Genomic DNA, 27,948 nt, shown 5'->3' with positions numbered 1-27,948 from the left:
TAAACATTGAAAATATGAAAAAAGGAATTTACCCACCAGAGCCCGATAATAATGAAAAGGTAGAATTCATCTGTTATAGGTGATGAATAAGTCGACTATATAAATCTAATTATAATAAGAATGAAAGACAATACACCATTCAAAAGCTCTTAACGTTCCGATTGTAAACATCAATTGTAAACCTTACGATAGCCAGTATAATCTTTAGACGTTAGTCAAAATAGAAACATTAATTATTCAAACTGAATATAAAAAAATATTAACACATATTAGAACTACACAAAACAAATAAATAAAAAATTATTTCTTAGTGGTAAACATTGCACAACACGTCCTTACACCTGTAATGAATTCATGAAGCAGAATAAAAACGGTTAAAAATCAATACATGAGCTATTGAAATCACCAGTAAAATGGAAAGTTTCAAACATCTGTCTAATCCGTGAGACTTCTATTAAAATTACACAATCAATTCAACATCGCAAGGAGGAAAACAAATCAAAATTTAAAATCTATTCAAAGTGCCCATTCAATTATTACACAAAGACAATGAAATAACAAATAATTTACAAAAATAATTTGGATAGAGTACCCAAGTGTATTTTGTTAAAAAATAATTCAAAAAAAAATTAACGTTAATGAAAATGTAAAAATAAAAAAGCAATGTAAACAAAGAAATATAACTCTTGTCATAATACACCCCTCTTTTTATATTTACCTGTTTATAGTATACTATATAATGACACTAATTAGGACACTTAATGAGGATACCTATGGTGGTCGTTTCCCCTCCTAACCTTTAAGACCCCCCTTCCTACATCAAAAGGTCCCCATGTTCTCTTTATTGGTCCCCCATCAGTCCACTTCCGGTCACCCAGGTCCACTTCCGGTCCCCCTTCCTCTACCGGTCACTTCCGGCCCATGACCACCGGATGTGACGTCATGCGCATGCGCACTGGGGTTAATCCCCCTAATCCCCCTGAAAAATGCTATTATAAGATAATACTTGGTTTGTTGTTGGAAATGTATTTAAATTGCTTGTTTTATTGTTCTGAATTCACCGGTCGAGATACTTTCATGCTGCTATATCATTCTGTGTTAATTGTCTTTCAAGCAGGTATTGTCAATTATTCTACAACCATAATCCATCATGGGACAAAATGTAATATAGTTGCGACATTTATGGCGCCTCAACAGCGTTCTTCCTGTTTCAAGTTTCATGTAGACAATTTTACCATAATTACCGACAGTATGTTATTAACTAAAAAAAAAAACAAAAATGAAATTTATGATATTTCACTGAAACATATTTGATTGTGTTGATAAAAGCAAAATTTGTATAACACTCCAATTTAATGACAAGAATAGAACCACACTATTTTCCAAATGTGTATTGCGTTAAAAGTACGTGTAACACCAAATTATAATAAAGTTTAAAGTAACGTCTAGTTAAAAATGTGTATATGCAATGTAGATGCATAATAATACTAGTTATAGCGTAGTTTAAAGTATTTATAATCAATGAAAAACAGTTTTCTAAACTTTATTTCCAGTTATTTTGTGTATTTGATAAACATCAAATGTATTGTTTTCTTCTTTAATAGAGGCTAACAAAACTGGATTCTTTACAAGTATGAGATAAGAAATTTATTGTGCTCATGTAATATGATGAAGGTACAACCTTGAAGAAACATTATTATAACAATTTTTTTGTCAGCTCATATTTGATATGTTATACCTTCAAGTATGGTAAATTTTGTAATGATATATATCTGCCCTAACGCATTATTCTAATTGTCATGGTCTGATATGTCTATTGGCCGAAATGTCCGGCATTCATAACGACTTATTGGTTTTCGTGGTCCGAAATGTCTTTGGGTCGAATTGTCCGGCACTGGTTAACATTATGGATCTTAGAATTTGCGAAACGTCTTAAAAGATTTCTTTTATTGTATTTAGTTTTGCTGCATTCTGTTTCACTTAGTATAGTTTAATTATGTTTTTATTACGATTTGATTCATTTTATCGAATTGTTTCGTTTCAATTCTTTCTTTTATTGACTATGTTCGTTTCGTTTTGGTTCGTTTTCGTTTCGCAATTTTTATGACCCGGGAATAATGGGTAATATTGATGACATAATTTTCGTAAAAATCCGGGAGCCACACTGCAGACTATGAGGCCAACCCTATCTTGGAAAAAACTATGATTCGATTTGTATTTAATTATCGAAACTAGCAAATATTTTCCGAGACGGGTTTGGCGCTCAATCGCACATACGCAAGTATACGCAAATGAAGCTGCCATTATGATGTTTGTCAGCTCCAGAAAATGCAGGTACAAACCGGATATTGATGCTTTTTCTTGCCATAAGTATACAGAAACAAACGTATTACGTAATGACAACACGTTCCTATGTCTAAAAATAAAAATTGCAAAACTTAATGTGTTAAAAGACGGGATTTCCCATTAGCTCATTAAACAAAATTAATTAAAATCATCAATACATAAGGAATACAAATATATCCACTTTGTATCTTTCAATCATTTATAAATATTTTTTTTTACTCTTTTGTACACGCAACTTTCAGTTTTTTTTCGAAAATTTACTTACATTGTGTGAGACAATTTAGGACAAAATGGTGCCATTTTAAAACGAAAAAAGACGGATTTTCTAAATAACTTAAGTTTAATTAAAAAACTTCCTTGTATAGATAAATAATTGAACAAAATGGAAAGATGCACTTTGTAACTAAATAGTACGGGAAATGCATTTAATTGCCATTTAACAACAACAACAAAAGACCATCCCTATACAATTCATGTAAAATCTTATCGGTGAAAGCTAGCGCATGCGCGTCAGAACCGAACAGATTGTTGGACATGCATAGTCAAAATAAGGCACATCTAAAATTTAGCGATCATCGACAGTATGTTCCGATGAAACCGGAATCAATCGAGATAAGACAAATATAATATAGCATATGATATAACATATATTACCGTTGCTGCTTCAAATACAGGGTACCACAGCATGAAAGACTTTATATCTTTACAAAAAAAATCTGAAATGACTGGTTAGTGTTTTTAGCTTAGTTTACGATAAAAGAAAATTTACGTCTTTACATGCGACGAGATATTCCATAATGTCCTGAAATGTATTCATTTCCGGAAATGTCTATACCTACTTATACATAGGTTTGAACTCACCCACAACGCACGTATAGTATAAAAATCCTAGTGTGATTCAGTTTGTTAAAGCAACATAACAATACAGTATTCAAGTTATTCATGCACACAGTAAACTAGTTTAAAAACAATACTCGCCTACAGTTTTTCGGTTTGCAACTTAAGTTTTCTTGCTGATACGTTCATTTCGGTTCCAAAACCTTATCCTTAACCTTATTCTAACCCTCTTTAGACCAAAAATTACCCTTGTTTTCTCTGATATCAGAGAAAGTAATCAAGGGAACCAAGATTCTAATGGAAATCTAAAGAATGTAATCCACGGATGAAGGCCAGACGGGGAAAACAGACACGCACACATCAAAGAACATTAAATAGCCAAAAGTATGCATAAAAAACAACGAAAGTAAAAGAACAACGCGGATTTCACTAAAACCTTGGAGGATGAACCAGGTGCACCAGTAGGGTAAGCGTCCTCTGCTTTTCTGACTTAACCGAAAGAAAAAAAGAAACTCATCAATTATATGAACCAATGTCTTCAATCAGTTAAATACATGTCCAAGATCTTTAACATAATACTACTACTCAAACTAACATTCACGCACAACTTTGACCATGTTGATTTTTTTTGGTGGTACAGTCGTGTATCTCAAAGCAAAAACTTGACAAGCGCCAGATCACATGCAAAGATCTGTAAACTCACAACTTAGTAAGTTTGTGGATAACAGCGATATCGAATAAATCTCGTTTCATTTAAATTTTCGCACCGAACAAAATCAGCAAAACAACAGGATGAATATCATAGTTTCGAACTTGTATACAAAAAATGCATAAAGATGATCAGAATATGGCAGCGCGTGTTGTATCATTCTTGAGCTAATTTCTGCGGTTGAAAATTAAATGTAATGCGTACTCTCATTTCGGATTTTATCAACACATAGATCGATCAATCGAAGTGGAAAGGTCAGAAACAAAAGGTCTTTCCACTCAAATATATAATAGGATACATTACTATATTTTCAACTCAGGTTAAAAATTACTATCATATACACGTACGTGTATGTCACGTGGATATTCTTATCACATTACATGTACCTTAAATGGTTTGCGGACAGACCTTGCTAATATAACTTGACAACAAATACAGTATTTTCGCAACCTCCTGTTCACCACCCTGGACCACGCAGAACAAAAGTAGGGACATTATTGAATACAAACAAAGCAAATGGCTTTTGATTTTCCCATGTTCAAAATAGGAAATTTTTTGTCATGAAAAAGTTCTGTTTTATGAATGCAATGTAAAATATACCATTTCCGCAACTAAAAGATTCTATATATAATTTCATTTAGCGGTGTAGGAGGAGTAAATGTAAGATATGGGAATTCCTCTGCGAAACGGAAGGAGGGAAGAATCGACGGACACCTTTATCACTATAAACCTCCACCGAAATAAGAGGGTGAAATAATTCAGGATATTTGCTGTACTGTAGGTTTACATATCATAAAACCAATCATATAAATCTATACATTACATATCTTCTTTCCTGAGAATGTACTTGCACGGATGTGTTGAACGTTGATTTGTGATGTTTAGGATTGATCTCTTAATTTAGGTTAGCTTGGTAAAATTTGTTGCTCTAAATCTGGACTCTCAGTATTTTTGGAGTTTGACAGAAACCTACTGTGTGGTATCTATCAGTAACATGGAATAAGGGTATTTCGGTACTGTCGTTTTCAAGTCCCACAACTCTGAAAGGAATCTACATAGTTGTTATAAAATAAGATTAAACGAAGTTACATGTATTAGAACTTTTCTTGCATTCTTGTGTAAAAATTCTACTTCTAATATGACGTCCTTAAAGGCTTTGAGACCACTACTGTGCTTGATTTTTCGATTGCTATATGAGCAGCATGCGACTGATTAGGCGTGCTTCGTGAATGTGTAAATTACTGCCCACCGTACATGTGTAAATCATGTAAACAAACACACGAAACAATCTGATGTGTATCGGCAGTTTTCATTCATTTTAGTAGAGTGGATGAAAATTAAATTCATATTTAATTAAAATATTACACGTTATGTTCTAGAGAATTTATTTTATATTCCGTAAAAATCACTTTTACACATACACGGTAACACTCGCTACGCACACCATCATGTATAAAAAAAAACAATAGTATTCGTTAATGAATGCAACATTGTACCTGTCCATGTGTGAACAATGTGGCTTTATAAAGTAAACAACTGTTACCATATCTAACATCGTTCTACTTAATATGCTCTTTCCTTCATTATAAATAATACAAAGCACTATATAAGTCATTAGCAACCATTTCAACTTACAGTGTAAAAGTCTCAGTCTTGTATTCTTTGCCACATAGGTTTCAATATTTTATTTTAAATTTTCATGATTTTTTTCAAAAATAGAGGAGTTTCAATCTAACTTTTTACTATGTTTTTCCTTAAAGGAAATATCAAAAATAATTAGTCGAACTAAAAATAGACTTTTTGTACTTTCACTTTTATTTTGAGTTCATAAAATAGACCTCTTTTCTGAAGCATTACTTTCATGAAAATACATGTTTTTTGTGTCATAGCTTGATATTTACCTTGTACTTTTGATGAAAAATGATAATCATTTGCCAAGAAACAAAAACAGGAAAATGCAAAGAGGAAGCGCACGATATTTCAGCCTCCATGTTTTGAGCTCAGGTATATGTAATATAAGACTAATACCAGAAGTGTATACAGCCAAATAGGGGAAAATATGGCGTCGAAGATTACCGTGATAGGTCACGAAAATGTAAAAAGAATTACCGTAATTGTCTTATTAGAATCGAAATAAATCTGGAGTTTCCGTGATTTATTTCTTAAGCAATAAATTTGCACTTTCCTGACTTCTTGTATCTTTAAGAGAAGAAATACAAAGAAACACTTGTGAAGCAATAATTAATTTCAAGCAACAATATCCGGTGCATTTCATCAGTATTGGCTCTTCAGAGTCTTCAAAAATAAATATGATACATTGTTCTTAAACAAATGAAAATGCAAACTTTTGGAACATTTGTGTTATAAATTCCCCACAATATCAGTGCCTATTGGACTATCGGTAGTAATACTATGCATGGAATAAACGAAAAATATTTTGATTTATATGTGATATATAGTTAAAATTATAATTTGGATTATGTAGTTAAATTTAGTTTTAAATTTAATTCAATTCAAATGATTGAAAATATGAAGCCGTCCTGGTTTAATAAGAAACAAATCTCTGTAGGGCTATATGTCAGAATCAATTTCTATGAAGCCGCCATCGTTTACTAAGAAACAAACCTCTGTAGGGATCTATGTCAGAATCAACTTCTATGATGCCGCCCTGGTTTGATAAGGAACAAATCTCTGTAGGGCTATATGTCAGAATCAATTTCTATGAAGCCGCCATCGTTTACTAAGAAACAAACCTCTGTAGGGATCTATGTCAGAATCAACTTCTATGATGCCGCCCTGGTTTGATAAGAAACAAATCTCTGTAGGGCTATATGTCAGAAGCAATTTCTATGAAGCCGCCATCGTTTACTAAGAAACAAACCTCTGTAGGGCTCTATGTCAGAATCAACTTCTATGAAACCGCCCTGGTTTAGTAAGAAACACACCTCTGTAGGGCTATATGCCAGAATCAATTTATATGAAGCCGCCATCGTTTACTAAGAAACAAACCTCTGTAGGGCTATATATCAGAATCAATTTCTATGAAGCCGCCCTGGTTTTTTCAATAAGAAACAAACCTCTGTAGGGCTATATATCAGAATCAACTTCTATGAAGCCGTCCTGGTTTAATTAGAAACAAACCTCTGTAAGGCTATATGTCAGAATCAATTACAGACCTACTCTTACCAATGACCTGGTTACACAATGATAACCATACTATAATTCCATGCAAAAAAAAAATAAAAATAAAATAAAATAACACATCTACACAGTGTATGTCACACAGTTAAATCATTATACTTAAAATTCTAAAATGTAGAATTCCATAACCCAGTGAAATGCTTTCTCTGGGACAGCTTAATATGACTGTTGAACCTTGGAAAAGTAGGGGCAAGTATGGACAGACTATTCAAGGTTGATAGTAACTTGATAAAGATTTGAATTTTGAATGTATTTAGACAGGACGAGAACTTCACCATAATCAATGTGGCCCTTTTTGGCCGTCGTTTGGTTCAAATCAATCTAAACTTTCTTATGGAGATAAATAATTTCTCCAGAATCAATCTGGCCCATTTTTGGACCTCATTTGATTCAAATCAGTCTGAACTAAAAGGTACGTTGGTGTACAATTTTAAAGAGATCAGTTCTGTTTTACTCAATTTATAATCTCAGAGATCAAATTACTTGTTCCTGGTTCTGAACTTTTGAGAAATCAGGGCAATGCTTGTTTCTAGTCATTTTTGGCCGTTCATTCTCCTAGGGTTTAAATCTTAAACATAAATACAAGTCAAACCTTAGTGGTATAAAGAATTGTGGAGCAATATCAGAGACATTCATTTGTTTTACTTGAGTTACATGCTATGGAATGCGTTTGGCCCTTAGTTCCCTAACAGGTAAGGGTATTTCTCCTAAGATCAATACCAAACTTCCAATTTAATTAAAAACTTTAGCAACCAACTAAATACTTAATTATCGCATGAAACTAAGTGTCTATGGACATGCGTCGACAACAGGGAAGACAGTGCCAAATCATTACGTGACAGCAAATTTTCTTAATCGAACAAATACACAATTAGACAGATTTATTACAATTGGTGGAAGAGTTTTCAAACTATTGTGTGTAGTGTGAACAAAGAGTAACTCTTTAACTTTTTACCTTGAAAACCATTCATAACACATGTTAGTACATGTTTAACTGTCATAGATAGAAACCCCTTTCAATTGATATGATTCCAATGAAAGGGCAATATTGATATGGATATTATAAGAATTCTAGTGCCTATCCAACTTAAAGATAAATCATATGTCTCTTGACTACATCAACAAAAACACAAATAATATGGCATACATGTAATTGACATTATATCCTCAAGTGACCTTTAATTGTGCCCTCCTAGGAAACTAAATTGTGTAGTATAGGTACTGAAAATCAGTAAAATTTACGCTGCATAAAAAACTTACATATACATGCACATTATGTATATTATCGTAATAAAATTAACTGAGAAATGTAGATTGATAAAACTGTATTTTAAAGTCTTGAACATTCGGAGCAAGTATAGAGTAGGAATTATTGACAGTGTATCTAAACTTAATTATAACAAATCTTTTAATATGGATCATAATCGCATGTATATGTTTTAGGCAGCATAAATATCTGGCAAGTGACTTAAAACAGAAAATTAAAACTTAGATGTCTTTCGTCTACATATGCACAGAAACCCTAAAAAAATTAAAAATTAAACATTAAAAAAAAAGAAAGAAAAAAAAAACAGATTGTCAAGATTAGACTTTGTCCATGTTTATATCTTGGCGTTTTGATTAAACACTTAATAGAATAGCATAAAACATACCTGATTTAACAAAGTAAAATTAAAGTATAACAGATTATTCTCTAGCCACATAACTAAAAAATTCAGGTACTTCATCTTCTAGAGGAACCATGTCTGGAAATAAAAGACTATCAAGTGTGCATAAAAGATCTTTGTGGCGTTTTGGTTATTTTCAATTATTCTACACAGTACCAAGGTACACCATGTACATATAAAAATAACAAATTCAAAGATCAAGATGCAAGTATCATAAGATATATATACATGTATAAGAGGGTGGCTGAAATTGCATTTTCATGTGAATGTAGTGTACATATTCGAAATAAGATGCATTGAACTTTGTTGACAATTGGCAGCATACATGCATTCTAGCATATGCAAATACAGCATGAAATATAAATCTTTGGTGTTCCTTACATGTACCTCTAAATGTACATGCATATAAACCGTAGACGTACAAAAATACTCAATAACTGTTGATAACGCAGGGACTTTATATAACGTTACTGGCAGTATAGATGGGACCAGACCAACTAAAAGATAATTTCCATGAAACAAAACATAGAGTTACAATGTAGCTACATGTACAGTATACATGTATATACATGATTACAGATACTATATATTTACATTTTGCATTTGACATCAAACCGTAAGGGACAGACCCAGAGATTTATAAAAGTAGGCCCTATACATGTACATATATATCCAATGATAACAGAAGGGCCCTATACATGTACATATATATCCAATGATAAAAGTAGGGCCCTATATACATGTACATATATACCCAATGATAAAAGTAGGGTCATATTAATGTACATATATAATCCAATGATAACAGTAGGGCCCTATACATGTACATATATATCCAATGATAAAATCAGGGCCCTATATGCATGTACAAATATATCCAGTGATAAAAGCAGGGCCCTATATACATTTTCATGTATATCCAATGATATAACAGTAGGGCTCTATACATGTTCATATATATATGTGTGTGTGTGTGTGTGTGTGTGTGTGTGTGTGTGTGTGTGTGTGTGTGTGTGTGTGTTGCCATAGATGTCACAGCGGTACGAGTTCGAGTCCCGCAGAGGGAACTACCAAAAATTTGCTTCGCAAATTTGACAGTTCTAACATCGTTGGGATTTTTTCAGACCCTTCTATACGTTTACGTTATCTTCCCTGTATCAATTTGATCCGATGGAGCAGTGTAGCGAATAGAGTCGTCACGTAAACGTATAGAAAGGTCTGAAAAATTCCCAACGATGTTAGAATATATAATGATAAAAGTAGGGCCATATATACATATACAAATATATCCAATGGTAAAAGTAGGGTCCTATATACATGCACATATATATCCAATGGTAAAAGTAGGGTCCTATATACATGTACATATATATATCCAATGGTAAAAGTAGGGCCCTATATACATGTACATATATATCCAATGGTAAAAGTAGGGCCCTATATACATGTACATATATATATATATACAATGATAAAAGCAGGGCCCTATATACATGTACATATATATCCAATGATAACAGTAGGGCCCTGTATACATGTACATATATATATCCAATGGTAAAAGTAGGGCCCTATATACATGTACATATATATATCCAATGATAACAGTAGGGCCCTATATACATGTACATATATATCCAATGGTATAAGCAGGGCCCTATATACATGTACATATATATCCAATGATAACAGTAGGGCCCTATATACATGTACATATATATCCAATGACTCCAAAATCTGAAGATATGTGTTTTCACATTTTTTATAATTGTTGTTTATACTGAAATAGATTGCTTAGTGAGTTTCAATGTTATACATAGAATGTTTATCGTGTTGGGGAATAACCATTTGATTGTTATAGGGACTAGAATCAAATTCAGAATAAAAAGACAGGACAATAATGTATGGTTATAAAAAATCCAGCATGAACACATGGGTAAATCCGTGATAGGCTTGTAAAAATAAAAAGTCAGATCAGAAATTATACCCAAAAATCCAGGACAAAAAAATGATTATACCCACCTTCCCTCTTTTCATCCTTTATATTAAATGGTTGCAGCACTTTCTCCCCTAACCTGAAAAAAAAAAGATAAATACATGGCCTACATCTCCTACACAATGAATAAATTTTCTGACATCAGTCAAGATACTTCATACAGTGGAATGGAAATAAGTAATCTTGCCTTTACGTGGTTGAAAATAAATTTTCGGGCCCACCAAGTTTCAAACTTATAATAAGATAAATATTCTGACATCCGAACGGATATACATATTCAATTTGTAATATTACAAAATGTGTGATATTTTACAATATCACTAAATCAACAATTTGTAATATTACAAAATTAATTTTTAATATTAAAAAATCTGTCCTAATATTAAAAAAATGATTTTGTAATATTAAAAATTCATTTTCTAATATTACAAAATATTGATTTTTGTCCACTTTGGCTTGCCATAAAAACCAAACCATAACAATCGCCAATGAATGAAACATTGTACCTGTCCATCTGTGAACACTGTGACCTTATAATGCAAACGGGAATTGCCATATCTAATATAGATCTACTTAATTCGCCCTTTCCTTCTTTATAAAAAAGCAAAGTTTCACTAGCGACTGTTTCAACTAACATACCTAACGTAAAGTGTATTAGCCAAATATGCAAAAATATGGCGGGTCTAAGGTTGCCGTAATAGGTCACAAATGTGTAAAAAAGGACCGTTATTGTCCTGTTAGAATCCATATAAATCACAGAAACTCCATTTTATCATTGTTTTACTACAGGCTGATCATTTATGTCCACAGATTTTACCCCGAGCGATGGTCAGCCCGTGGTAAAACAATGTTACCGTACCGTAGATCTTTACGATGTAGAATTAACAACAAAAACGAAAAAAGGTAGATCATTAATGCAGTGTATAAAAATTGAACAACAATGACATAAATTCTCATTTGAACACTATTTGTTTCCAGTTCCAGCCTAAATCACTTTTTAATTTGACAAAACAATTAGAAATGTTTTGGTACAAATTCGTAGTAGATTTGGCATCATAACAACATCAAAAATAAATAATAATAATAATAATATTAATCGATGTACCTATTTTCACTGAAATCATATTAGCTTTTCACAAAGAGTAATAGAGTCAAGACCGTAAAAACTACGGGGCGCTGAATGGGACTTGATCTTTCTGTAATCAAAATCAATTTTGTGTACACAAAACTGAATTCCGTCACTTGTGACAACAAAATCATTTTTATAGTACAAAACTATGTTACACAGACTTGTTTTATGATCACTTTAATTGTGTAATGACGAAATTCATTTTTGAGACATGATAATTCACTTTGGTGAGACAAAATTTAATTCTGTGTCACAAAACTCAATTCTGCGACTCAGTGAGACAAAATTCAATTTTGTGTCACAAAAGTCAATTCTGTGTGCAAATTAGTTACAGAATCCTTTGGATATGCAAATGAATTCAAAATGTGCAGCATCATGTACACGTGTAATACAAACTTAAAGCATTCACTGCAATACTGTGGATAATGTACGATTGTGCACGGTTATAATAAAGCACATAAGTGAAAGACATATCGGATATCGTAATCGTATAACCCCCCTGCATCACTTAATCTTGAATCTAAAGAAAGATCATTTGAGCATTTGTTAACAAAAGGGAAACGAAAGTTAGACACGTACAGTACCTATGTCGGTTTTTCATCTCGCCCGGCCTGTTCCACTCAACCGAATTTCTTGTGTCATACATCAATAGAATCGGAATGAAAAAAGAAATCTATCTGTATCTAGTAAAAAATCGTGAGGGATAGTAGAAAAAAATAATCTTTCGCCGACTTTAACAAATTTCACCGCACAATATATTTCTAATATGATTTTCTTGGCTAATCTGACGATTCATTTCTTTTTCCTGCAAAACTTGGGACAAATACATTATTACAATTTATCTTGTCAAATTTAAACAAATTTGGTCGCGATTAACAGGTCGGGCAAAAGCATTTTATAGTTGAGTCGAAAGATGTCACGTGATTCACCAGAGAAAATCCCAAAAAATCGACAGAAGAAAAATCGCGTATTTTAAAACCTGTTTGATCAAACAAACCTCATAGAAAACGTATAATAGCAATTTTAGTCATTTCAAAACAGTATTACTGTAGAATGCAACTTAAAAGATTTTTTTAAAACTTTTACTTAAAACCGCCTTAACCGTCATGCGTTGCTCGAAATAATCGGAAACCTGTGTCTGCAAGACCCGCAGTTACTATATCCAATGAGAAACCTTCTTACAAAATCGTGATGAGAGAATTCATTTGCATATCCAAAGGATTCTGTAAACTAACTTGCATACAAAATCGACTTTTGTGACACCAAATTGAATTTTGTCTCATAAAAATGAATTTTGTCGTACAAAATTGAATTTTGTGAAACAAAATTTACTTTTGTGACACAAAATAGACTGTTGTCTCACAAAATTGATTTCTGTGACACAAAACTGAATTTGTCTGCACAAAATTGAATTTTGAGTACAAAACCAAGAGTCTCATTCGGCGCCCCGTAAAAACCACCAATCGAAATAAAGAAGCTATTTTAAGTTTGATTTTGAACGTTATTTTAATTAGATTTAGGCATTGCCTATTAGGCATGGAGCTATATTGTATTTGTATTGAATAATATTTGACTGTTGATAATGCATCGCTATGAAAAGAATATTGGATACTTCCTATAGCAGACGCCGTGCGTCTGCATTAGAAGTTCAAACAATTATTTCATACATTGTTACTGCATACATCATTATAGGATTGAACATCAATTTTCGGTCGTTCATGCATGTATGAACGGATCTCGTTTGGGAGTAGAGAGATCCGTTCATACATGCATGAACGACCGAAAATAGCTGTCCAAGCCTTATAATTCTATCCGACAGTCAAAGGTACCCTCTGAGAGCCTCAGTCGGTTATATAGATGTGCTTTTACGCTCCAATACACACACATTCCTTTGTACACGTATGGTAGCGGGGACGCATATTTACACATAATCGGCTACATAACGACAGTGAAGGCGACATGGACAAAGTGATAGTTGGCATTGAAAAATACGAGATATAAATAATTCAACAAGAGTATAATTATTAAGGAAATACAAGGAAGAAGGAAAATTATAACAAGGTGTTTTCAAGGGTTCAGGTAGTCCGAATTTCCTCTGACCCTGCAACCCTCCGCTTTTTTATTTTGATATTGATATGTCGGGTTGGGGTCAGAACGATGTGCCATACAAAAAGTTGGAGATTCAGCGGTACCGCGGAGTATCGCCTTTCACGCGCTTCTTACGACTTTCATGTTGAAATCGTGTAGGTGGTGCATACCTAGTTCGATTCGGGATTCATTTTTCTTTATGCTGATGTAAGTTTTATTGGCTATTTGTCATCAAATCTCGGTAAAAAGAAGTTTGAAAGCCTTAACCCAGGGTCAGCAGCCATTTACTTTCGATTTCCAACTTCGCGTGACGCAAGCGAGATTTGGTCGTATGCAAATGAGATTCCGTTAAACACAGATGGTCACGTGAGATCAACAAACACCGCCTTCTTTGTGTGTCTAAACAAGCGTGTGTACTGGAACAACATATTTTTCCTTTCCTCGTTTGTCTACCCCGGACTTGACTTTTTATGAGCAACTCGGCAGGTGTTTCTAGAAAAGCAGAGGACGCTTACCCTACCGGTGCACCTGGTCCATGCTCCCAGTTTTTAGTGGAGTCCGAGTTGCTCATTTACTTTTGTTACTTTGTATGTATGATTTTAGTTACTTTATGTTCTTTGTTGTGAATGTCTGTTTTCCATGTCTGGTCTTTGTCCCTGGATTACATTCTTTAGATTACCGCTATAACCTTGGTTCCCTTGATTACTCTTTGAAAACACCTGGTTGGATCCAACTTACCATTGTTTGGTGATCCTGCTGCAATACTTTTGGTTGAAATATGAATTTTTTAGATGTGTAAAATATTACATGTGGCACCCCATCCTTAGAATACCATAATTTAATTGTTTAAAACTCAATTTTCGAGCAGGTTATTAAAATATTTATTGGAAATGCATTGGGAGGTGTGTGGGGTGGGGGTGGGCAGAGGGCAATCATATCCATTTTCTGCTGGATTTTAAATTGTTCCATAATTTTAAATAGCAGCTTATAAATATGTTTTGCGCGTATTTTTTATCTTCAATCGCTTAGATTCTTAATATATTGAAGTATAAAATCATGTTATTTCAATGTGAGATTTTAACTGGCAGTGTAACTTGTGGTGAACTGGATGTCTATTGTCTATATAACTTTTTTTTTCTTTGGGGAAGAGAGGGCTGAGGGAACCCAATTATATCAAGCTCGTGAAATATTTTTTTTTGCTTTCACTGCCAAACATCTCTCCATGGATTTATATATAGCATATTTAAACTTTTTTTGTTTCAGTATGTTCATGTCTGACTTTCTACACTAAAATGTAGTACTTGCAACTAGCTAAAGACCATTCAAATTTCCTCTGATCCTGCAACTCATGAATATGTTGAGTTGGGATATCCAAATAAAAAGAGGGTCACAGTTTCAGAGGAAATTCGATCTAAGTTAAAGGTTAATATTATTTTCAGAAAAAAATTCAGCCATATCTCTTTGCATTTTATAAAAACTGTCAATAATACATATATGTACTACCTCATATGAATGTATGGTTGATTCTTACAACTGAATACCAGTGTGGTTCTGTTGACTACATGTAAGTCCTAACAAGGTACCATAGATGAGGACATAAATTCCAAATTATAGTCTTTGGTCATAATAAAAGATATCTACATGTATTCACAGGTCTGAGTCCAAATTATCTCAAATATTTATACAATCCCAAACATTTTTCACTCGTATATTGGTTTGGATTTGTTGTGATCATCTGGAGACACTTGGTTTTTGTGAAAATTTTAGTATTAGTTGGTTGATCTTTATAAATTTTAAAACAAGGTTGCAAACTACAACAGGAAGGTTGGTATAGAATTAGGGGCATAAATGAGTCCTAAAACAAGAAGGTCATTGAATGTAACAATACAACCCTAATAAAAGTATAGCAATGCTTATGATATTGTTTCACAATATTCTACATGTATACCACATGTATACCACAATAAACAGACTGGCATTGATTGTTTGGGTTGTGACTTAAGCCAAATAAGAATAAGGGGCCCTAAACAAGTATTTTTCAAGAAATAAAGGGGAAAAATACTTGTTTATTTCTGGTTTGGTTTTGAAAAAAAATTGTAGATGTCACATCAAAATCCTTGCCTGAATTTTTCAATTAGATTTCAAACATCTTTTACAGTTTACAAATTATAAAGAAAGCCATGCCCTAACAAATCATTTTTTTTATATTCGGTGCATTTTCAAGTTTTTTTTATAACATTCCTTATGAAAGTCCATGCCTACATGTTTCAATCAGATTTCAGATATTTCATACGTTATTTGAGTAAATAGGTGCAATTTTGAAACTTTTTTCCAATGGATGCCATTTGAAATCCAAGCCTAAATACAAGAGATTTAAGAAGTATGTCTACCAAATTAACCCTATTTTTGAGATAATGAATTACAAAGTGATCCATGAATGCACTCTAAAGCAGACCTTTATATTTATATTGAATTTCAAAATGTGCAATATTGTGTCCAAATGATTTGTTGTGTCCATAATGAACTGTAAGTCTCTATGATAAGTGTGTCAATTACTAATATTGTGTCCACACTTGCAGAGTGTAATTGTCTGTGGTTGTATCATGCTGCATTTGGCAAAGTTTTTTATTTTAAGTAAGACACATTCTTGTATTGTATGGTTTCACATTTTCTTTCAATTTGTTTAATTGCTGAGGAGTTTTCTTCACCTATGTATGTTATGGCGAAAGTTATAACATTCAAATTAGTTAATTAAAATTTTATTTGGACTTTACCTGAGTACCTACATATTTAGACAAAATGTTGCACTTGTCTCTATTACTATGTGCATGCATCACAAATAAAACGTGTTTATATACTAGTAAACTTAGTTACATCTTCCAGTGACAATATTCTTGTAGGATTTAGGGGGCAGGGATTTGATGTCAGATAAGAAATTTATGTTGCACAAGCACAAATATTTAGTTTTAATTATGAAGCAACTGAAATCAATATTTCATTTTGAAAAAAAATGCCCTGTTTAGTAATCGAGGAAACATAGAATCATTATTATTCTACTTTTCATTGGAGGAGTAAAATATTCCTTTCAGGAATTTGGAACATTTTTAAAAGATCACTCTCCCCTTGCTAATAAAATGGTTGATGCTTCATAGATTGAACAAAGACAGAATAATAAAACATAAGACATGGTCCATTTTACAAATCATTTTTGTGCATCAATGCCAAAAACATCATTCTGTACAAAAACATTGTGATTTTAGGATTTGAGTGCCAACACAAATATTAGCTGTTTCAATTTGCAGATATACAAATGTACATGTATATATAACTTTTAATTGTTTGATAAAACTGACACATCAGATGCCTCACTTAGCTCCAATACAACAGGTATATCCTTTTTTATGTCTTTGATTGAAGTTGCAGTTAGAGTGAGGATTGTGGAATCTATTATACTTTGAATAATTCCAACTTTTCTATGGTCCTCTCTAAAATCTAATCACCTGTAAAATTAACTATGGTTTTTATTGTGTAATGTAAAAGAAAAACTTAATATACAATGTGTGCCAACTCAAACAGTAACCCTTACAAAAAATGCCCCTTTTCATGTGAAACTTAAGTTAATACACAATGGGAGGCAGATACCAGTACACTGTGGGTTTGTTTTTGTTAAAATATATATTAATTTGCTAGTAATGTTACATGTTGTAAGTGCCATTTTATTTACATCTACAAGACATTCATGTAGATTTCTAACTGTACTGCATACATTTCTTTTTGTCACTATATACAACATACCATTCTGATATGCAATGTGCCTCATTATATGCAACTAAATATATTTTTTTTCAGAATGTTTCTGACAGGATGCCTCTCTAATTCTTTTTAATCACATATTCTGGTGATGCCAGGAGAATGGTAGCACAACCTTCTTTGATACCAGAAGCAAAAATCAGTTAATTGAAAAGTTGTCATTTCTAGTGATCATGCTAAATGTACACAATTAAACAAAACTGTTTATGGACTTGGATCATTCATTGATTTCACATAGCATTTCCAATACATGGATATATTGCATTTTTGACAAGACACCCCCTCACTTTTTTTTCCCATTCCTAATGCATTTGTTCATAGTTACACTGAAAAAAAAAATCAAGATTATTTTTAACTCTATGACAAATAAATACGCCATCCAATTCATTTTGTGTTCTGCCTTCATAAATTTCATATGACGAAATTTTATATTTTATGGCTCTTAGTTTCTGAACCTGTTCCTTGACAGGAGCGGATCCAGGATTGAGCTTTGGGGGGGGCGATAAATTGAATTAAATGCAGTGCAAAGCAAGGCAAAAATATTATAGGGCGAAACTTGTGGTAAAATTGGTTTTCCTACCGATTTAGGCGGGGGGGGGGCGTTCGTTCGGTACGCCAGTTCTTGGATCCGCTCCTGCTTGATAAGATATATATATATGTCCAGTGGGGGTATAAATAAGCTGGTGTAGTGCGCTATTGGAATGAACAATGTAATGACCTGAGCCGAAATTTTGCATGTCGCATAATTTCGTTCAATTTTTCAATTTTTTTGAAATAAAATTGCGGGAACTGAATTACAAAGAGCAGGGGACAAGGGATAAAAATAATGAAAAAATAAATGAAACTTACTGAAACTTCTGTTAAAAGTCATATTGAAATTTTCGTCCATCGATTCCAAATCTATCAGTGTCCCAATTCTGACTTATCGACACAATGTTGTTCCAGTACACAAGCTTGTTTAGACACACAAAGAAGGCGGTGTTTGTTGATCTCACGTGACCATCTGTGTATGACGGAATCTCATTTGCATACGACCAAATCTCGCTTGCGTCACGCAAAGTTGGAAATCGAAAGGAAATGGCTGCTGACCCTGGGTTAAGGCTTTCAAACTTCTTTTTACCGAGATTTGATGACAAATAGCCGATAAAACTTACATCAGCATAAAGAAAAATGAATTTCGAATCGAACTAGGTATGCACCACCTACACGATTTCAACATGAAAGTCGTAAGAAGCGCGTGAAGGGCGATACACCGCGGTACCGCTGGATCTCCAACTTTTTATATGGCACATCGTTCTGACCCCAACCGACATATCAATATCAAAATAAAAAAGCGGAGGGTTGGACGGTCAGAGGAAATTCGGACTAGGGTTCAGGCAGACTTAGTTATAAGTTTCTTTCCCCGAGCTGAAAATTACTCTCTGTAAACAAACTTGACTGGTAAAATCAATGTGCATGTAATAAACTATTGTTACGGCTATATTATGCCGTTCAGTTCGTTGCCACACTCTTCCGAACTACACGGCCGCTATATTGGTTTCAAGTTTACTGGCGTTCATGCATATATGAACGATCTGGCAACGACGTTCTCGTCCAATCGAAAACGGCTATAAGCATGAAGAATCTCATGATTAGAATTATATCCTAGTAACGTTACTTCCGAGAGAAAGATTTGAGCCATTCATGTTCTCAGAACATCTGCATATAATTGAAGTCGCAGACGCACCGGCCCTATGAAAGACATGGGGATCCAGAATTAACCAAAAATCACTGACAGTCTTTCTTCCGAATTAATGTTATCCCCCTTTACTAAATTATAGTAAGGTCAGTTACTAAAACGAAAGATGATTCACGTCACTACCGCATGACGCTTGTATCAACATTACAAAGATTAAAAAATAAATTGAACCGGTCAGGAAATAGGTTTAAAGTATCACATGTACATTAGTCAAGTCTTTTTATTAAACTAACTACTAAGGTATCGCCCCAAAGGTTTTTGAAATAAAGAACAGACGTAGAGGTAGGAAGTTTATATTTAGTGACGCTGTCATTATAGATCTTCTATTTGTTGAATTTTAATGATAAAGTACCTTTTGCATTCCTCTATGATTGGGTCAATTTAATATATACTTGTTGGAAGGCTGGAGATCCATGGACGATTTGATATTAACTGGTGAAATGAAACATTCGCCATTGCGATTAGTTGATGTGTGTGGTTATGTATTGCTTTCTATTAGAGAAAATCGGTCAACGGATATAACTTAACATTATTCGACATTACTTGACATTACCATTGTTTCCTTGTGTCGAAAAGTAATTTCAATTAATTTGATTTATCTCGCTTTACGCAGAAATAAAATTGTCATTTAAGCATTTTATTCCCCTTTACTTGTGTTATGCACATAAATGACTAGCGATTAGTATATACTGTTTTGATATAATTTCAATATCATATATGCATGTAACTCAATATAAGTGTAAGTGTTTGTAAGAATCAGGCAAAATTGGAAACATTTATATCAAAACCCCACCGATCTGACAATGTAAAATCACTCAAGGATACTTTCCCTATTTGAAAATACCATTACTTGATCTCTGCATCACTAGCTTTGCTCAGAATTTTTTCAATAGAATCTTAGAAAAATGAGGTTTTTGAAATAATGCTGATTTATAGAATTAAATAAAGATAAAAATTTTGAATTTACCATAAAAAATTGCAGTTTATTTGCCAAATTCACACCTAGTAAATAAAGGGAAAAAATAATAAACAATGCATTTCAAAAAAGCCATTAAGTTCATTTTGACAAACTCGTTCCATCCCTATCAAAAACAGGAAGATGATGCATTTATCAAATGCGAAATTTTATTCTGTACTGTAATCAAAGGCTAAATTATTAAAAGCAAAGTTGAGTTGTACTGTTGTAGAGAAAATGTAATTCAACGTACTCTTGTGCTGAGTCAATTTATATGGTTTGTTTGAATTTTTACGTCTCAATTAATCGGCAAAATGCCAAAACTGGGATAACTTGAATCGGAATCAACTTCAAACGTATATAAAAACAAGCTTCTTGGAAATTGCTGAAATTAAACTCTTCTATGGCAGGCGAAAGTGGACAAAAATGAGTATTTTATAATATTAAAAAAATGATTTTTTAATATTACAAATTCATTTTCTAGTATTACAAATTAGATTTCTTATATCACAAAACACTTTTTTGATATTAAAAAATCATTTTTTAATACTGAAAATTCAATTGAATTTCTAATATTAAAAAACTATTTTTTAATATTAGAAGTTGATTTTCTAATATTAGAAAATGGATTTGTTGTATTCAATTACGATTTTTTAATGTTAGAAAATCATTTTCTAATATTAAAAATTGTGACTGATTTTGCAATATTGCAAAGTGATTTTCTAATATTACAAATTCATTTTCTAATTTTACAAATTCATTTTCTAATATTGCAAATTCAATTTGTAAAATTACAAAATGTGTGATGTTTTATAATATTACTAAATCAGGAATTTGTAATATTAGAAAATGAATTTTTAATATTACAAATTGAATTTCTAATATTAAAAAATCTTTTCTAATATTAAAAAAATGATTTTGTAATATTAGAAATTCATTTTCTAATATTACAAAATATTGATTTTTTTCCACTTCGGCTTGCCATAGTCGTTGTTTTAAATTCACCATTCTGATTACGTTGCATCTTACACGGGCAATTAGCAATTTTGCGTAAGACTCATGTGTGATATCTAAGAATGCGCAACGCCTAGATGAGTGAACATAAAAATACCCCACTTCCTTCAATATAATTGAACTACAAACTACTTATTGACTTTATTTCCTGTCTCAATTTCAATTTAGCAACTGTCTGTCAAATCATTCAAACTTGAGCCACAATCGTAGACAGTGGCGGATCCAGAGAATCATCCGGGGGAGCTAAAGGCACCAAAAATCCTTGATGAATACATTTTAATGCATTCGTTCACACATAAAAATATGCTATCTTCATCTAAATTTTAAATTGATAAGTGGGGCAGGTCCCCCTTAGATCCGCCTATGGTTACAATCAATCCTACTCTTAAATAAATGTACCTTTTATCTAGCTTTGATTTATTCTCAGTTGATAAGCTACAGCTCAATTGCTACAACCTGTTGCATAGACACCTTATATAATTTATTACAAATAGCAATTACCCCAGATGGTTTTCAAAATTACTATGAGACCGTCTGAGCAAAGTTCTTCTTTTATATGTTATATTTTTCGATCCGATGTCGTAATAAAACTGTTCAGATTATGATCAGTACACAATTTGTTTACTATTAACATAGTCAGTTTGTAGTTCGTTTTTCCCTGATAAGAATGCTCTCTGTGGCCATAAATAACAGTACGTACCCATTTATAATGCAATGAAACACTCTAGTCTGTATTTTCATCAGAACAGAAAGTTGAATGGAGTGTTGTTAGATCCTATATGCAGATACAGAATAGGACAATTGATAGGTCTAATTTTAATTGATCACGCAGTCACTTCCACAAACATGTCCAATTCGATAGAAAATAAAATGTCCGATGTACAAGTATCTTACAAACTTTTTATCTTCGTTTTGTGGATTTGTTTGAAGCTTAGAGTAGACGATACTTCACCAAATATGTGTGTGACCAGTGCAATGCATGGGTCATATTCATCATTTGTATTCTAAGGGCATAAATCAACAATCATATAACATAATATTTCAAATCGTTAAAACCAATACTAATTACTCGCAATATAGTCAACAGAAACAACCATGGTGGCGATTTAGATATATTAAAAAGTGTGTCTCCGTGAGTACTTCAGTTTTGCACTAAACCTAGTTTGCTCTGTCGGTGCATGTCAGGCGCGTTGGAATCGTAAATGCCCGTTAAGACTCTGTTTTTGGTCCAATTACATATTTCAGAGGCCTTATCTGCGCCATCTCCATTTTCAAAATTATTTTAATTATGCCAGAATGGAAACTCATTTGCGCCGGTTTACCTGTATACATAGTGCAGTTTATATATACGATTTACAAAAATACATAAACAAACAGAACACAACTGCAATATACTGGTCCTGGTTGCATACAATTTCTGTTAAACTAAACCTACATATGAGAAGCTTATGACCGGAAATGAATGTTCCAACTGTTTGGCACCGCTGAATTTTGTGTCATTGTCCGGAACAATAGTCACTCCAAACTAATTAAGGGGAGTTTAACGTCCTTAACTACCCTGTCGGGTCTCGCATGGACGGCATAGTCACCCCATCTGACGTTGTCTATTTGTAGCGTAAGGATGCACTATACAGTTACATTGCCCCGTGCAGGTCCGGGTGTTAAAAGAATAGGCCTGCAGCAGCGCTAAGCTTGTCGTATAAGGCGACTAAATAGTGCTCAGAAACCTAGCCGGGGGCTAGACGCTCTGCCCACAGAGCAACTGGGATGTGTGCCCCAGGTGGTGGAATGGGGTACCCCTGGCGTGTTACATGCTGGGGTTGTCAGGCTATAATACGGAAAACCTGACCGCAAACCATAGTGGTGCACCGTGTTGGGAAAGATGCCACGTTCCTCGCACGTTAAAGAACCCTGCTGTGGTATTCGATAGGAGTAGGAACCTTTGCGCTCCGCCACAGGAGGCTAAATTGCCCGACCTTACCCATCCCCCCTTTTTCCAGTGGCAATCAAAATTTGTCGACCCTATGATCCTTGTGACCCATCCTTTCTGTTTTTCATTTCATGTTCATTTTATCATCCATTTCATGTTCATTGTCTGAATATAGCTGAAATATTGCTGCTCGGACGTTAAACCCCAACAAACAAACAAACAAACAGTTACATTAAGGCGCACTGTTTCGCACACCAAGTTACCCGGGCAAATTTTGTAAAACTTAAAATTAAAAGTTGAAATTTGGTGGATATATTGTTTAAATGTAGTTAAGCATTTATACATAGACAGATATAATATACATAATGGTAAACAGGAGTAATTTAAAGGAAGAATGGTATCCGGAACGTTTCAGTCCCCTGCCGTATTAGGTTCTCTCCTCAGCATCAGATGGCTGATTTTCAAAATACCTTATTTCGCACGAACTTTTGGAACTAAAATTGTGAGAGAATGAATCGAAAAAGGTCTTATTATTTTTACCCTTTTCCAACTACTCCATGCATGCTTTCATCCTGTGGTAGTGTCTAAGTGCCTGATATTTTATAAAACATAGTAATTGGCTGTTAGTTTTGGAAAGGCATCCCCGAGTTGTACTAAAACTCAGTAATATTTTTTTTCAGTATGTTACCATGGCTACTGGATTTTATAACAATAATCACTAAATTACTTATAAATGACTTGAACCTCGACATACCAAGGATTTAAAAATATGCACTTTTTTATGACAAAAAAACTAGAAATTTCTGTGCGAACTGCCTCAAGACAGCTTTATTTCAACAAAATGAGACCAAATATTCAGAAATGACCTAACTGTATTGTACTACCTAACTATTACATGGTCGACAATGAACTCTAATGAACTGTTAGTTTTGCGTGACGCAATATCGGACACCTTTATGAAATCGGACATGTTTGTGGAATCGGGCTCATTAATGAATTCTACACATATTTACAATGGATGGGACAAGAAACCGACAAAAACACGAATTATAATCAAATTCATGAATTGTACGAAAATATTGGTTCTCACAAAAAAGGGGGTGATCGAAACCATCTTACTAACTTTTAATGTTCGTTTTGTGGATTTTGCTTTATTACCTGTATATCGATAAATCACAAAGTTCTTTATGCATTTAATTTTGCCGTTAAACATTTGTCGTTAACCATGGTTTTACAACCTTTCAGCGTATATGTATATAGTATTCATGATTTGTGCATCTTGAATTCCTCTTACAGTTTCTAAGGATTCTTATGAATTTTTTAGAGATCAAGTTTCAAGTAATGCATTTGTACACTTGCTACTTAAGTAAGTTTCATCTGATGGAATTGTTTAAGTATCTGTTTTAAAATAAAACCATTTTGCATCTATTTGCATTTTTATAATTTGATCTGAATGATTTTTATTTCGTTAGCTTTACTAGACTTGGTATTGCACTTAGATTGGGGTACTCATCTTGGAGAAACCCAATACATGCATAAAATCATGTATATCTTGTCTGCAAACAAAAGATTTAAAGTGTACATGTACAGAGGGAAAACGAAGTATTACACATAGACATAAACAATCCCTTGGCTAAGATTTGATTGAATCTTGTCTTATAAATTAGCTTAGAAATCCAATATCACATGCCCACCCCCCCCCCTCCCCCCAAAAAAAACCAGTGGGCTGAATAAAAATGTATTTCCAAGCAGAACTATAGTGGCAATATTCCAGTATAATTTCAGTACAGTTTTTGTTCGTTTTATAGCTTAACCCCCCTTCATTAATTTTAGTATTTTGAATATAATTCTTTTGATATTCTTTAAAACATCCGAAGTGAGCAAATTCTTTTCTATTATTATAGAAGCAAAAGTCCTGTTGTGAGGCATTCAATCATTTTATTTTAAAAATGGTGTTTTGAATTGGATAAGCCTGATATATGGTCTTTGAACTCGAAAATTCGTGGCAGTCTTCGTCTTTATGCAGATATATTGCTAGCATTCTTTAGATAATTGTTTGCCTTTTGAACTAAATCTTTCAATATTTATTTTTGTTGTGATAATTCTCGAGTATTTTCCCCTGGAATTATGGATCCAATTAAAATCCGCGGTGTAGCATGTACAAATAGTAGTACGTACAATGTACAATGGGTTTAGTCTTTAAATGGTTTGGTGATGGGGTCTACAAACGAGTAATTGACAGGAAGGTGCAAATTGACTAGTTAGGAAGTATCTGAGGCGTTACTAAACAATTTCAAAACAAAATAACGAGAAGAACAATAGGTAATCAAGCAGTATAGTGGACAGTCTTATAGGGTAGAGGCAATCTAGTGGCAAAGCGTGACGTGCCGATAAAACGGGAGTGTTAAAGATGAAGATGCTGTTACATTGGTCATATTGTGACTGGATTAAGTTGGACTTAGTCATTTTTTCTGATCATAAAATTGTTGTCATTCTAAAGAATTAATTTAAAAAATTTAAAAGCTTGTAAATATAAATTGACTTTTATACATGTCTGAAAATGCATGCGGGAACATCAAATGTGTCTCTCAGACACAAAACTCTTCTCATAAATTAATTTCAACAACCAAATTCTCGTCTCGCGCCGCTTCACATGTATTACGATTCAAAATCTTTTACTTTCGAAAAATTAAGCCAAATCTAGAACCAAGAGTTCAGTATTTTATTGAGTGTCCCCAGTGTAATACATTTCGAAAATTCACAGTGTGAAATAGATTCGATAATTTCTCCCCCAGCAAAACGTCACAACTTCGATATCAATCGGCTAATCACAGAATTTAAAATTCATGTTGAAGGTATCGATAAATTATGAAGAAAATCTATATAATTAATAAGATAATCAATTGGTTATCGTGAATGACAAAAATATCACTTGTACGTATCAAGTTCCGCACACTCGTTAAATCGGCACGCGTAATCATAGTTTGGTTATTCGCTCTTCCAATTTATCATCCTATTATGATTCGTAGTCTGATAAATTTAGTTGCTAAATATCTTTGTGACCATTTGGTCAACGATGTTTGTTTGTTGGGGTTTAACGTCCGAGCAGCAATATTTCAGCTATATTCAGACGATGAACAGCCCCGTGCAGGTCCGGGTGTTAAAAGAATAGGCCTGCAGCAGCGCTAAGCTTGTCGTAAGAGGCGACTAAATAGTGCTCAGAAACCTAGCCGGGGGCTAGGCGCTCTGCCCACACAGCAACTGGGATGTGTGCCCCAGGTGGCGGAATGGGGTACCCCTGGCGTGTTACATGCTGGGGTTGTCAGGCTATAATACGGAAAACCTGACCGCAAACCATAGTGGTGCACCGTGTTGGGAAAGATGCCACGTTCCTCGCACGTTAAAGAACCCTGCTGTGGTATTCGATAGGAGTAGGAACCTTTGCGCTCCGCCACAGGAGGCTAAATTGCCCGACCTTACCCATCCCCCTTTTTCCAGTGGCAATCAAAATTTGTCGACCCTATTATCCTTGTGACCCATCCTTTTTTTTTCATTTCATGTTCATTTTATCATCCATTTCATGTTCATTGTCTGAATATAGCTGAAATATTGCTGCTCGGACGTTAAACCCCAACAAACAAACAAACAAACAGACGATGAACACGAAATTGATGAGAAATGAACATGAAATAATGATGAAATGAAAAAGGGATGGGACACAAGGACAATGGGGTCGAGAAATTTTGATTGCCACTGGAAATAGGGAGGGGTGGGTAGGGTCGGGCAATTTAGCCTCCTGTGGCGGAGCCCTATGGTTCCTACTCCGGGTGAATACCACAGTAGGGTTCTTTAACGTGCGAGGAACGTGGCATCTTTCCCAACACGATGCACCACTATGGTTTGCTGTCAGGTTTCCCGTGTTATAGCCTGACAACCCCAGCATGTAACACGCCAGGGGTACCCCATTCAACCACCTGGGGCACACATCCCAGTTGCTCTGTGGGCAGAGCGTCCTGGCCCCCGGCTAAGGTTCTGGGCACTATCTAATCGCCTTTTACGACAAGCTTAGCGCTGCTGCAGGCCTATTCATTTAACACCCGAACCTGCACGGGGATTTGGTCAACAAGCAGTGACACCGACCCAGTGGTTATTAAATATACCAAATGATTATTCCTGAGTTAAATGCATTTTTATTTAGCAATTTCATCATTTCAACATCGTATACTGACATTTATTTAAACCTTGTTCCGTCACACATGGTAGGAATGTAGAATAAGTGTGCATACATACTTTAACCTGATAAGAAAATAACAGGCGTGAAAAAATAAACCAGTCTCGAGTTCAACTAATTAAGCCAAAAATGATAGTTTACCTAAATATTCGCTATTTAGTATTGTTTTGATTTTCTCCAGAATCTTGGTTCCCGCGATTACTTTTACTTCATATTGATCTTTAGGTTAAAGTTTAAAGTTGAATTACGTTTAAAATGACTTGAATCTGAACTATTATAACATGAAACTATTTTAAA

General features: G+C 33.8%; 1 protein-coding gene and 2 long non-coding RNA genes across 9 annotated transcripts in view; 1 reads left to right on the top strand and 2 right to left on the bottom strand.

The window, feature by feature from the left end:
* LOC148624702 (uncharacterized) overlaps positions 1–27,948 on the top strand; it is a 62,517-nt gene that overhangs the window by 17,974 nt on the left and 16,595 nt on the right. The window contains exon 1 of one of the 6 annotated variants that reach the window (XM_088567546.1): positions 13,793–13,946. The exons of 1 other annotated variant lie outside the window; for it this stretch is intronic. Coding sequence is in view for 1 of the 5 variants with exons in the window: in XM_088567541.1 (XP_088423667.1) it covers positions 14,173–14,180 (8 nt within the window). In the remaining 4 variants the exon portion in view is untranslated. Of the gene's footprint in view, positions 1–13,792; positions 13,965–14,157; positions 14,181–18,839; positions 18,975–19,667; positions 19,804–27,948 lie in introns of those variants that run through there. 4 more of the 6 variants (XM_088567544.1, XM_088567541.1, XM_088567547.1 and 1 more) reach the window with 4 other exon arrangements.
* Positions 99–18,771, bottom strand: LOC148624703 (uncharacterized). 2 transcript variants are annotated; one of them, XR_015919739.1, is made up of 5 exons: positions 18,633–18,771; positions 10,783–10,835; positions 8,746–8,838; positions 6,518–6,688; positions 99–1,261 (listed from the first exon to the last, which is right to left on the bottom strand). It is a non-coding gene; the product is annotated as an uncharacterized LOC148624703 (long non-coding RNA). The 2 variants fall into 2 exon arrangements; XR_015919740.1 differs by lacking the exon at positions 6,518–6,688.
* LOC148624704 (uncharacterized) lies at positions 16,717–18,619 on the bottom strand. Its single transcript, XR_015919741.1, has 2 exons — positions 17,769–18,619; positions 16,717–17,473 (listed from the first exon to the last, which is right to left on the bottom strand). It is a non-coding gene; the product is annotated as an uncharacterized LOC148624704 (long non-coding RNA).

This window comes from Perna viridis, chromosome 2 (genome assembly GCF_037379345.1).
Source record: "Perna viridis isolate PV_CMFRI_1.1 ecotype Kerala chromosome 2, ASM3737934v1, whole genome shotgun sequence".
Classification (NCBI taxonomy): Eukaryota; Metazoa; Mollusca; class Bivalvia; order Mytilida; family Mytilidae; genus Perna; species Perna viridis.
This window is presented reverse-complemented; position numbering and strand designations above follow the sequence as displayed.